General features: G+C 38.3%; 1 protein-coding gene across 1 annotated transcript; it reads right to left on the bottom strand.

Annotated features, from left to right (window-relative positions):
• Positions 1–7456: 7456 nt before the first annotated feature.
• Positions 7457–13641, bottom strand: LOC140952208 (cell cycle checkpoint protein RAD1-like). Its single transcript, XM_073401630.1, has 8 exons — positions 13432–13641; positions 12190–12345; positions 11278–11372; positions 10219–10330; positions 9681–9803; positions 8948–9012; positions 8034–8178; positions 7457–7654 (listed from the first exon to the last, which is right to left on the bottom strand). The coding sequence occupies exons 1-8, from the start codon at positions 13540–13542 to the stop codon at positions 7604–7606; spliced, it is 858 nt and encodes a 285-aa protein (XP_073257731.1). The 5' UTR covers positions 13543–13641; the 3' UTR covers positions 7457–7603.
• Between the last annotated feature and the right edge of the window lie 221 nt (positions 13642–13862).

The following is a 13862-nucleotide window of genomic DNA, read 5'->3' as shown; positions in this document are numbered from 1 at the left end:
TTCCACAAGGATCGAGGAACAAATCATTTTTGATGACAAGATAATCATTACCTCTTCCAAGGTTTATTGTTGTAGAGCGTGTCACCTGTCGTTGGGGACACTTCAGTATGCAGACATCGGCCTTCCAAAGATGTGGTTGGCTGCTTTGAACATCTTCTCCAAAATTACTTGAAAGACTTTCCCCGTCAAAAAATACCGAGTCAAGTTCTGAAACTAACCTGGTTTTCATCACGCATCCGCCGTATTCATTGTCAGCTTCCACCTTTCCTGGACATTTTGTGTGGAATGATACAGTTAAAAGTAACCTTTTACCATTCCTTCCTCCAATGGGGTGACTACCATCTTCAGGCTCACCAGAACATCTTCTTGAGAGGGGTGACACGTGTGAGTTATCTACAGTGTCTGTTGTATCCCGCTTCCGCTTCTTTTCTCCTAGGCCTTTTCCATAAATATTGATATGAGTTCCATTATAAAGAATATCATTGGCGACAGCTGACATGTGAAAGGTGAGCAGGCTTAGAAGAGGGTAATGATTTTGGCATTTATTTTTTCCTTCTTGACCATTGTCTGTGGTGTCAATGATTTTAAAATGTGGTACAAATGACAAACGTGCCACCTTATTTATTTCTATCACATAAACTCCTTTTCCTTTGAACTTAACAACTGTGAAATCATCGCCATTCTCCGCCTTTTCATGCGCAAACAAATGGATCATATCAGCAATAAATGGAGAAGCGCCCAAAACTGAAACTGGTTTAACAACGCCAACACGTAGTAAACCGATTCCTGTAAGATACAGATTGACTGTGCCGTCGTCGGCATTGTAAGTCATTCCTGAGATCTCAGAGATATTTTCAGACATGCCAAGAAATGATAACGTGTTGAATCCAGGCCCCAACTCCGCGTCCAACCGATCCGCTTCTTGGCCAACAAATCCATCGATGTTCAAAACGTCGTTCCCTAGTCCCGTTCGTATTGTAACTTTTGCCGACCTGTGAAGGTTTTTCATGTTTCCGAGGGCAACAACGTCATCATATGCCTCATAGTTGCCCTTCTTAGCCGTGTCGATTTCAATACCTCTAAGAGGGTCGTCCAAGTCCTCTTTTTTTAATTCAGAACTTTGAACCGCGTCGGTGTTAACGAGAATAATCGAGCCGTTGTACTCTTGATCTGGCTGCAAAAGTTGATGGTGTGTAAGGTCGCGAGCGTCGGTTGTGAAACCATAGAATCCGTAGCCAACATTATCATCATCATCGCGTGCCTCGATGTTCTTCCCGTCAACGAGCAAAGGACAATGTCTAGGGTTGTACTTACCACCGGGACCCGTGAAACGACCATGTACACGCCCGTTATATCCAGATTCACAAGTACCGCGAAAGTTGATGATTTTTCTTGGATTTTCTGACTCAGACTTCCCAAATTTAAGCTTATCGTTTTTGTCAATCCACAACGGTAACTGTCCTTGGTTGACAACATAGAGGTCACCTCTTGTGATGTTGTTGTAGGCCATGAACTTGTTTGCGCTATAAAGTTGTCGCCTTGAATAACTTTCCAGTACCTGGATCATCTGGATTGTCTTTTGGTACCGAAGTTCTTCTTCATCGACTGGAGGCTTATAAAACAGCTCGATTAACGTAGCGCATATTGCGAGTGTGAACGATACAAGGGCACCAACTGGACCAAGGACTGCCGATACTGATGATGAGACAACAAGGGTAGCGACGAAGACTCCCACGCCAACGACACCAGAAACAATTCCAAGGGAAGCAGAGGCGATCGCTCCTTTATTGCAGGTCCTTGGGTTATCGTTGCAGTCCCTGATAGCTGTTTGTAGGGCCCATGAATTGACTCCAATTCCGATGCAATCAAACAAGGGTCCCAGCACTTTGGCTGCGGTTTTGGCGCGAAACCATCTTTTTGCTCGGTTGATGTACTTCATTGTCTTGCTATATTTTGGTATATTATGTACCTTTCCCAAGTCCGTTTGGAAGGCGTTTAGCACTTGGTTCTTTTTGTTGGTCAGAAGTCGTTTTACAGCACTCTCTGGCAACCTTTTGAAGTTCTGCTTGAAAGTCTCCTCCAAACCTTCTCTGTAGACTCCCCAGGCGTCTCTTGTCGCCTTGAACGCACTATCGGTCGTTATAGTATCAATGATATGTTGTGTTACCGGGACCAACGCTCCTCCTCCGATGTCGAGAACTGCTAAAGTTGTGACAGCCTGAGCCAAACTTTCCCTAACTGCGGCATCGTCCTCACCTCGTAACATCTGGGACGCTGCATTGACGTTCTTTGAGCGAGAGATCATGCCAAGACCAGAATTCAGATATCCAACTTTGTTGCTTGCCGAATTAAGGATACTAAGACCGCTGAGTGAAGTCGATGGAGAGCATTGTATGGACAGAAATAATATCACAAGGAGATTTTCCTTCATAATTTCAACCTGTAAGGTAAATATCAATGGCCCGTTATTATTAAAATGTAGAGAAGATGTCAAGCATATTTTTACTATCACTTTTACTTAAGTGGTTAAGAGATTTTGTACTTTTTTGGCTAAGAGACATTTCAGCATAAAAAATTAAAAGCCTACAAAATACAAAATTGCTATTCGCAAACATTGTAAATATTGCAATTTCAAAGAAAGCCTGGACGTGAAGTATGGCAACGTTTCCATCGATTCCCTTGATACTCGGTAGCCTTTTGTTTGAAGGTGGGCGTGGTCATTTGGTTCAGGTATTTACTGGTGGAGGAGGGTTCGATTCTTCCGGGGAATTTCGAAGGTGTGGGATAGGAGGCTTGTGAATCTTCAGGTGAAAAGAAAGGAAAATCACGACAGGTTTAAGAAATCTAAAGAATAATTTTTAGTCACCAAAATTTCCAAATTTTGATTGTGTTTATTTATGTGAATAAGTTGGAGTCTTGTTTTTGAGGGTGTTCGTTTTTTGTTGGCTTTTGTTACATTTATGGGATTTACTTTCAGACGTGGTTTCTCAGTTTGGGGGCATTGGTTGTATTTTTGTTAGTTGACTTTCACTCCTTTAGAAGGCTCGTGTCTGTTATCGCAGGGCAAGCGTGGTACAGTTACTTTTCAAAAGTTAATTTGCTTTTCAAGAAAAGCTATTGTGGGATGTCAGAATGTAATTGTTTTGGTACACCGCTTGTTTACTCGCAATAGTTTGTACGGTTAGAGAATATAAAGGATCACAAACTATATAGCCTTCAAAAAATTTTTCCTTAACTCACATTATTTCTCTCATTTCAAGATGGTTAATTGGATTGGGAAAATGGCTGTCGTAGCCCTTTTGGGTGTAAATCATCCGAGGAACATGACACATAGGTAAGAAAAGGAACGATGAAAAAACGTTTTTCACACGACGTATGGGCCCTCGGAAAGGACATAAATGCTATACGGACTAGAAGAAGAAAACTTCGTGGCGTGGCCAAGTGGCAAGGGGGCTGGAAATGTTATCCGGAGACCCCGAGTTTAATACCCGCACTAAACCCAAGCTGAATTTGTTCTCTGTCGTCCCAAGGTCAACTTCCTTGGTCAGTTGGGATTCTTAAACTTGTTGGCCATAAAGAAAACTACTTGTCTGCCGGTAATTTTGTTACCTCTGTAAAGTCAGGGTTTTTAAAGTAAAAAATACCTTTTTTGGCAAACAATGACCGGCAAAGTGAAGCAAAAGTGTTATATGACTTCTCACTTCTAAAATGAACTGCAAGATCACATTATCTTACCAGAACCTGCTCTCTGACTGCCTTTCTTGTCAACCTTGATCACGGATTTAAGGAATGATACCTGAGGTCTATTTAAAAAGGATCAATTGTGAGTTATGCTCCCCAGGGCCAATGTAGTATTCTCTTCTGAATCTTTGACTTAAGAATTTTGGATATGATGTAATACTAGAATGACATCATCAAATCAGATCTGAACATGAAAACTATTATTAGCTGTTACTCGCTTCTCCAAGCCCATTTAACAAAAAAGGGTTTATATAACAAGATTGTTATAAAAGGGAGTTAAATGGGTTTTAATACAAACTTCCTCAAATCGTCCTTTCTTTTAAGAAAGAAAAAAAAGGAAAGAAAATATAAAGAAATAACGTAATCAATAATTACTGAAAGGTGAAAATAGAAAAAATCAAAGTTTCTTTGATAAAATTTAAAATCTATAGGTAAAGAATGCTTTTCGGAAATCAAACAAAAGAGTGTTCCTAAAAATACATAAAAGTACAAGAAAAAAGAAACATTTTCAAACTTTTTATAACCTCAACAAATGACCAGAAATAGTTTACCTGTCAAGGGGGGGTTTCATCACATGCTTCTACAAGCACGAAATTCAGTCGCTCAATAGAAAGGTTGTCACAATGAAGGGTATTACTAAACACTTCACTTTTATACCGTGTTTATTCATGTTTATACCCTGTTGAAAAGTTCCAAAATGATACCGTGACCCTCCCGAAAAAAGGCTGGTTTTTCCGAGAGTAACAAGTGTAACTTTCCCCTCTTTTTGGTACTTTACTGGTCTTTGCCCCTTTGATCGCAAGGGCGCATTTTTTTTTCTTCCCCTCAAAAGTAAAAAGGAAAAATAACTTTTCCCCTTTTTTGTATATTTAAAACTGAATATCGCAGAAACTAATGGGATCATTATCAGCAGCTGGCCGAATGGTGTTATATAAATTTAATAAATAAAAATACGTAACTACGTTAATTTAAGTAGCAAGTTAAAAAGTAATTACTGTTAAATTTTAGCGTATGTTTCCATTTTTCTAACTGTTAATATCTGACAGACACTGAATAATTGAAGGGAGCCTTAAATTTAGTATTTTTATAACCGAATCCAATTTTAAAAATCCAGAGACTCAGGAAATATACTGCATCTATATAGCAACGAAGGAAGGATTGACCTTCAGCGCAAACTAAATGTTTTTACTGTGTGAAATATAAAAAAAGCCGCATGACAAGCATTTACCTTCAATACAACACCAGATTCCGATTGAAAACTCTCAACAAATGTTGTCAATCTCTTGTCTAAACACGCAATTTGCTGGGGGTTTTTTTGCAATGTAATTTGAAAATTATACTTTGTGAGGTTTTTCAGAAATGTTTGATGAAAGAATGGTAGAAAGTCCCGAAAGAAGGAAAAATACTTTCATTGCAAAATAATTTCATTTCTTAATTCTTGTAATTTTCTCTTAAAAAATGTAAAAGTGCAAGAAAAATGTTTTCTCTAATAATGGAATAATATGTTTTATACGAACACCAGTAATAATTTACACAACAATTTACTATCGTGAGGAAAACGTCACGTCATCGGAGAGTTGGAAACCCATAAGCCCATAACAAGTGTAGTTTCTTTTTAAAATTGAACGAGATGATTTAAATTAGCATTGTCGTGAGATACTAGCAAATACCAAGGAGTCAATACACGCTGCAACAACAAAACCATGCATTACCAAAATGTTCCTGTTTATATGACTGAAATGAAACTATTTACATTCGTCTTTCGCCATAAACAAAGGCAAGGAAAACGAGTTCAACTTTACTGGAGGTTAAACTGACTAACTTGTCCAACTCATGTTTTCACTTTGTGACTTTGTGTCATAGTGTCTCGGACACATTGCTAAAATAACGTTTTTGTTTTTGCCTTCGCCAAAGTTGAACAGGCTTAAGACAAGATTTTTTCGACAGCTGTGTATCAACTTGAACTCTGGATTCTGAATATACGGTACAACGATGACTTTGTAATTCAGTTTCAGTAACTTATTCACCATCTCCATGTTTAATAGAAAATTTAAAACAATCTTTTACTTAGCTTGCAGTCTGAGCTTGCGGGTAAGAACAAGTAAAAATACGGTTTAGATTGTACAAAAAGTAACAAACCGTTTTAGAGTATCAACCTATAAGTTAACCGCCATTTGCCTGTCTAAACACGGCCTGTTTTACAGGTTGTCAAATACAAGCGGAAACATGTACAATCCGCGGGAAATTTAGGCAGTCAGCACAAAAGGCTTTTGTACATTATGCTTTTGCTTCCCTACTAAAATGCTCCACCTTAACGCTCCATTTTTCCTCCCCAAAAAGTCACTAAAATGTTCGGTTAATGCTCACTATACATACGGTTTTTTTAAATTAATTTCAAAGTTTACACTTACAAAAACGTGCAAGTGTTGCAAGTAACAACGACAACGTGTACAAGTTCATATTAGGTTTTTTGTGAATTTTGAGTTTTAGTCTTCATTTTGTTTTAAAAAGCAGGAGCTCATAGGGCATGGGCTCCTGAAAAAAGTTAATTTCTATTTTATTTTCTCGGAAAAATTAATTTTCCGAGGAAAATGCCACTAAAATGCTCGAATAATGCTCAATGCTTTTGCCTCACTAAAATGCTCGAAAAAATGCTAGCATAATGTACAAAAGCCTATGCGTAGTGCTCCACCATAATGTACGCAATTAAAAACTACCCAAGAATTGCCCCCCCCCCCCCCCCGGGAATTGCCCATTAAAAGGCATAGGAACTATTTATAAGAGGAAAAACAGGCGCGTCTATAACGTAAGATTATAATCAAAAGAATCAGACCAAAAGGCACTCGCAATTAGGTGGCCAGCGGGTGTTCAGTAATAAATTTTCTCCCGAACGAGACTAAATCAGTATACATTACCATACAAATTTGTAATTTATTTGCTTACTTCGTCGCACGTGAAGATCGATGTTTGTCCGGCGGAGACGATCTAGGACTTTCGATCCGTCTGAAGCAGACGGACCGAACGTGTTGGACGATCCAAAGTCATTCAGACGAACTTAAATATAAAGCCAGACGTCGAACTTTTCATGAACTTAATTCACTAAGTATGGTTCGTCTCATGTAAAAGGTCGACGTTGGGCCTAGACCTTGGCGTCTTATTAAAATAAGACGCGAGTAAGCAAGGACGCACCTCACGTGCTCGTACCATAGCTTCGACTTAAGACATTCCTTCACTCACTCTCTAATGACGTACTCTTCAGCAAGTGTCAGTTGCCTCCCGCTAACTGCCGTGTGAGCAGTGGTTCCTCTAGCCCGGTCGGTACGTCCGGCCTGGAGAAACCATCGCTCGCAGAGTACCAGTCATCATAATTACGTTTCTGTATCTCTGCTCGAGTATGAAAGAGGTTTTTTTAAAACAAAACAAAGATAAGGTCAACCAGTGAAACAGCCTTTCCACGGACGATTTTTTCTCGATGCACTTTGCGAACGCAAGCGGCCGAGCGCGAAGCGCGAGAAAAGCGTCTATTTTCCCATTTACCCAACATCACTCCCCTACGCGCTAGTGGTCAATAAATATTCCGCGGTTTATAGAGGGTCTGTGAACAGGGTAAAGAGAAAAAGTACTAAACTTTCATTGAAATGAGGTCTACTTAAATGAGAATGAGTTGGAAGAGGTCTTTAGCTGAGGCTTATGTCAGTGTTCAACTGCAAATCCATTTATTTGTAAAACATGCTTTAATTTGAGTGGAAGTTAAAGCAATACAATATTGATTTGTACATATACTTGCAAAACTTTTCGGCAAAAATTTCGTTGATTCTACCACGAAAGAAAAATTTGGTTTTCTTCTTTTCCTGTTTCTCGTTTAACCAAGTTCTTCTTCCTCCTCCTCGTCTACTTCTTCGTCCGGTGCGCACTAGTGACATAAAAAGAAAGTTAGGTGTACTACGGTAACGGCAATAGTCTGACCTTTTAGAACGATCAAAGTCGAATCACAAAGACTGAGTAAAGGTGTTTATAACTGGCAAACGAGAGCTTAAAAAGTTTTTAATTAAGGGCAAGCGAAACGGAAAAACTACTTTATTTGAGCGTCAATTTATTTAACACAAAAGTACTGATTAAGGAAACGTCCCCTTATGAAGACGGAACCGCCATTATCATCACAATCATCATCATCATCATCATCATCATCATCATGCCCAACAATAATAATCTTCATCATTTTCACCGTCATCACCTTCACATCCTAAGGGTAAAAGAACTTTCATTTACCACCCTCGTACAGTCATACTTACCAGATATTCTACAAAACAGACCTGTCCATCTTCATTTATGATCATATATTGCAAAGAAAGGAATCCTCTGTTGTCCATTCTAATGGAAATTTTGCTGGAAAGTTGGAGTGCCTTGGTAGACGGCTTGAGAAGACTTATTTTATATCTTGCAAAAGAAAAAAGTTTTTATTTGCCAAAATTCTAACTGCTGACGATTTAACGCATCTTGCCAGAACCTCTGAGTACAAGTATTTTTGGTAAGATGCAAGCTTTCATAAGCAGTCAAATTCTGTTCATTGCTATTCATAACGGTAGTTACGACGGCTGTTTTGAGGTTTAATTTTATCCGTGGATTAAATTTAATTTTCCTTTATTTCAAAATAATTATCATAGATTATCATACATTTGCCAAAGAAATGGAGAACAAAATATGAACTAAGGATAAAATTAAATCACAACAGCTACAGTGACACTTGCATTAGGTGTAGCCCATATGTAGAGGATACGTGTATGCACCAGCTAGTACACTGAGCTTTTTTCCCTATACAGCGCGACCTGTAGTGGACACGAACTGGATATTACATGATATGATTTGTAACCACAATTTTTAGCGCAATGCTGTCTTACAACATTTCTGCAACATTGATTCAAATGGTTGCAACATTGTTCCAACATTGCAGAGCTGTGATGTGCTAAAAATCATCGTTTTCAATCGTCCTGTGTAAAATCACCTTCACTTTTGTACATGTGTATATGCTTCCAAGAATTAATGCTAGGTTGTTATAGGGTCTGATTAATGCAGTAAGCACTTTATTTTCTATAAAAATTAGTTACGTATCCCCTTTTTTAACTTCTTACATATTCAAAGCTTAAATACTATTTTTTTTATGTACTGTAGGGGTTTTGTTCCCGATAACTGAAGATTATTGACATACCTATTTGTCTGCGTTTGTTGACACTCAAATGACTCCACCATATCAGAATCTTTTGGGAAATCTGACTATAATGCAAATGAAATTTAAATTTAGCAACTGTAAGACCATGACAATAAATTTCAATTCTTAAACATGAGTTTTAAGGAGTAAAAAGTATCTGATACATGTATTTCTGACAACAAGATTTTCCGTTTAAGGTTTACTTCCCTTTCCTCCCTGTTTCAGTGTTTTTTTTTTCATTTTCCTTCGATAGCCCTTGTGCCTGGTTGTCGGTGTATTTTAACTACGAACATGCTGGGATAGAAAACCAGTCATATTTTCAGTTGTTGCTTCTCTCCACCAAAAAAGTATTAAGTTACTTTTTGGCTTGTTGCAGGCTAACATGTTTGTGCAAAAAAATATTGCTTACAAACAAGTTCTGGTGCTGACATGAGCAAGCCTAACATACACGTTGGTCGATCTCTTCAGTTATCAACTTTTATTGTTAGGTTTTAATTCAAAACTTGGTAAAATTCCTAATAGCTTGCAAACACAGCCCTATTTTAGCCAGATTTATCCTAGCTGGTGTTTGCAGGCAACAACAGTGGCGGATCCAGGGAAGGGGCCAGGGGGAGACCAAGACCTGCCCCTCCTTATCTCAGGGTCTGGATGAACACCCCCCCTTATCTGAAGGTCTGGATTTGCCACTGAACAACATCCTAATCAATAGCTCAACAGAGGAACAAAAGCTTACGTGAGTACTTCCTGCATGGCCAAAGGTAGACAGTCTAAAGTAAGGGTTATCTGGTGACATAAGGATTTGTAGCACCTCACTTGTCATGTCTAGTTCACTGAAAGCTTCTTTCAGACATTCTGACTGCAATATGCAAAGATAGATGTAAGGTTCTAATGACTCTCTAGTATCTACTTGATCCTATTAAGCAGTTCAATACTTGCAGTGATTGTAAGACTGTAACAATGAATCCGGGATAGTGATTAACCCATTCACTTCTTGAAATTTTGCTGAAAATCAATTTTTGAAGCTATTCAAGCTGTTTTCTTGTCACCTTCTTTATCATGGTTCATGAAGAAGTCACATATTTTAACATTGTTTCAGAAAGTAAGAAAGGGCATCATTAGCAACACTAAGATGTATGGCATGCCAAGTCCTAAAAATTGGTTAAGTTCAAGTTTATGTTGTTGGACCCGACACAAACACCATGTTGCCTTTTAAAGTTAATCTGCAACTCAATTCATTATAATTCAACTGTTTCTTGAAACTGTTTTCTTACTTTCATAATAATTTTGTTAAGAACATCAGCACTGCTGAAGTCAAAATCCAAAGTTTCATCAGGCTCCTGTGTTTGAATACTACAGTCTGTCAATACTCCTCCCTCCTCCAACCTGCGAATGAACAACACATGTAAAATATTTATCTTGGTTGGTATAACCAGAAAAGTAAACTTATGCCTGACTTGTCACAAGTCATCTCTTTTTGTCTCCTCATTAATATTACGAGGGAAGCATGTGAAAGATGTGCACAGGGGAAGAAGGGAAGGAGAAAAAGTGGGAGATGACTGGCAGATCCGATTTCCCGTCTCTTTCTTCTCTCTCTCCTTCCCATCATTGCCTTTCCCAAGATGCTGTAATAGTCTCCTGCGACTGTTCCTTGACCAGTTACAAAATAATGATAGTAGTTCTGCTCTTTCCTAATCACGAAATGCTTGAAATGTTCCGCCACTTTGTCTTCCTCCACCAAAGCAACAGAGTGCCGGATCCAGACCTTGAAATTAATAAGGTGGGAGGGCCCGCTTTCCCCTCAATTTTTTTTTTGGTCCCTTGGGCCTGACAGTTTGGTCTGGATCTGCCACTGCAACACAACCTTGTCCCAAGGGCTTCTTGGTTGCCATCCCTTCTACTAGCAATTATTCTGTACTATAGATGTCATTTTCTAAATATCATAACTGTCTTACAAATTTGGTCAATGTTACATGTAGCTTATTATGAACAATTAGCCGAGGAATTTGTGCCAATCAGACATGTAGAAATATTTTTAATGAAAGATGATAAATTTTACTTGAATGAATGAATGGATACCTTTATTTGACTGTCAAACCTAGATAGCAATTAGAAAAATCACCAAATGGGGAAAACTATAACTTGAATTACACAACCATTATAATCAAAAATACATGTAGAATTGATAAAACTAATTACATGTGTAGAATTATTATTGACTAGAAACCAAAGTATAAGATTGATAAGATCGCTAAAAAAAAGCCAAAGTGTGAAGATGGGAGTGAAAAAAACTGTTTACAAGAGCATTTAAATGCATCAATTTGGAAATTTACATGAGTATAAGTGGAGAGCCATATCCTGCATAACACATCTTCAGAGCAGTGCAAGTTCCAGTATCTTTAGATGAACCAAAAATATTTAGACATTCCTGAAAAAAGAGGAAGAGAAAAAAGGCCATCCAAATTTTATTGCACAACAGTGGGAGAAGAATGTGGTTCACACATATGCCCAGGTTTATAATGCCTCTCTGTTTTAACTGCTTTCACAAACAATTTTCCCTTTCCAACAGTATAAAAGCAAATACACCTGTAATGTACTGATGACAACTTGAAGAAGGGCTACATGTACGATGTATATGACCTTTTTCAGGTGGAGATACACACCGGTTTCCACCGTTTTACAGAAATTGGTCAGCTTTTTCATAAATAATAAACTGGTTTTTTTATTTAAAAAAAACTTTTCAGGTTGAAATCTAGAAAATGGTTTGGACAGTCAGTAAATATTCTGTCTGAATGACTCAGAAACCCAGAAAGGGGGACTTTGAAGAGTTACAATCCAAAAACTTTCCTGGGGAAGCATGCCTCTGGACCCCCCTAGAAGCTTGCCCTTTCAGTGCTTGTTTAGGAAATTGGTCTGTATTTATTGCAGATCCACAGCTGCTTTTCGTGATGAACTGATCTTTCTAAGTTTTGAGAATGCCGCAAATCCCCCATTAAGCCCCCCTCCAAATAAGCCCTCCCTTTTAAGGGGAACTGATACCATAGTCTTTGCTAAATTAATTAAGCCCCCCTCTTAAATAAGCCCCCCCCCCCCCCTCAAGATGTGTTGAAAATAAATAAGCTCTCCTGGGGGGTCTTAATAGAGGATCTACGGTAATAAAAACTATTTTATTGCAAGTAGGAAGTAGGTCCCAACAAAGGTTACTTTTTCTCCACTTTTTTGCATGTTTATTGACATTACTTTACCAGAAGAACATTCAGGTTGATTCGGAAGGTAGCACTCTCCTCTTTGAAAATGAACTCCTGGAAGATTCCACTCTGTACAAATGCGTTGGCCTGCACACACTTAGCATCCTCAACTGTGACTTTGATTCCATTGCTACTCACAAAACATGTGGCTGACTAAATAAAATGACAGCAAATACTGTAAAAATATAAATACGCGGTCCTGTCTTGAAAACTGAATGTTTATTTTTTAATTTTTGGCTTCTCACTTATTCAAAACAATACACCTCAACTTTGTCTTTAAGACTTCAAAGAAATCTAGCACTCAATAAACCAATTAAACCCAGTGACTTTCTCAGCATCAAGACTTTTAAGAACATAATAACGAAATTGTACAATGATGAGTTAGTAAATGTTTTTGACCCTGATAAACCTTGTTCATGCGGTCTAGCATGTAATTGAGGTTGCCATTGACAACAACGGTTTCATAAGCATTGCTTAAGATTTTCTTTTTAAGAATGTTTTTTTGTTCTGTTTTACTTGAGAGGTGCCCTGCATGACCTGCATGGAACTTCAGGTCCCATTTGCACCTTACCTTTTGGTTTTTCTCTTTTCTTTTCTTTTTTCAGTTTATATCATTTATTAAGAGAGAGATTTAGACCAATAAAGCTGACATTGCCGGTTTAGCATAAACGCTATTGGCAATTACCTTGATTAAAGATAACAAAAAATAAATAAATAAAAAATAAAGTTTTGTTTGGGGAGGCTCTGTTCCGAGAAATGCTTTTCATTTTTGAGAGAAAAAGCACCAATTTCAGACCACTACATCCCTTTTTAATAGCTGTAATAAACCTTCTTTTGAATATGAATAAATCACTAAAGCAAGAAGTTTTCTTGACTTCTTCTCAGTCAAAAATGTATTGGTTGGTCTTTTTGGTTCCTTTTACAGACCAAAATAGCAGATTTCCCTACCCCTTCATATACTTCAACTAGTGCAATCCCTACCGTTTTATATACCTACACCCTGAAGAGGATACCCTTTTAATTCAGGGCGGAGCTTCCCCGCAAGAAGCTATCAAGGGAGTACCCACTCCTTCCCCCACCCCACCCGCGGACTAAAGAGTAGACTGGTCTGATATCTCGTTCCTATGTTGTATCATATTTTGGCTTACATTGTTTTAGTAGATTTTAGGCTAGGGGGTCAATAGGAGGTCAGTTGACTAGGGATCAGTGAGTAAGGTTCTTAAATCTGATGTTTTTTACCTCTTTGAACTGGACAGCTTTCAGGATGCTGTGAAGATTGCGAGCGTTGTCCAGTTTAGCCACGAGAATGTAACGATTGTCATCACCACTTTGCTGAGTGAGTCTTGACATTTCATTCAACAATTATCCTCTCAGTTATCAAAACGACGATCCCAAGCTTTTCCTAAACACAAATTCTTTGAAAAACCCGCGAAGATCCGCCATCTTGACTTGAAGTATGCGAAGGGACTGAAACTAGAAACTAGCTTGGTAGCCACGGCTTCAAATTGCCTTAATAGCTTAGCAGCCTGGTCTTGATGAAGGCAACATGGCGGTTTGTTTTGGCTAATCACTGTTTTGGTAATGGCCGCACTGTTCCTAAACTGTAGACAACAATTGGGTCTCAGTTTGATCCTACTATAAAGCTTTTGCGCTGTACAATGATATAACTG

This window comes from Porites lutea, chromosome 11 (assembly GCF_958299795.1).
Source record: "Porites lutea chromosome 11, jaPorLute2.1, whole genome shotgun sequence".
Taxonomy (NCBI): domain Eukaryota; kingdom Metazoa; phylum Cnidaria; class Anthozoa; order Scleractinia; family Poritidae; genus Porites; species Porites lutea.
The sequence above is the reverse complement of the archived record's forward strand: the minus strand, read 5'-3'. Positions and strand labels throughout refer to the sequence as shown.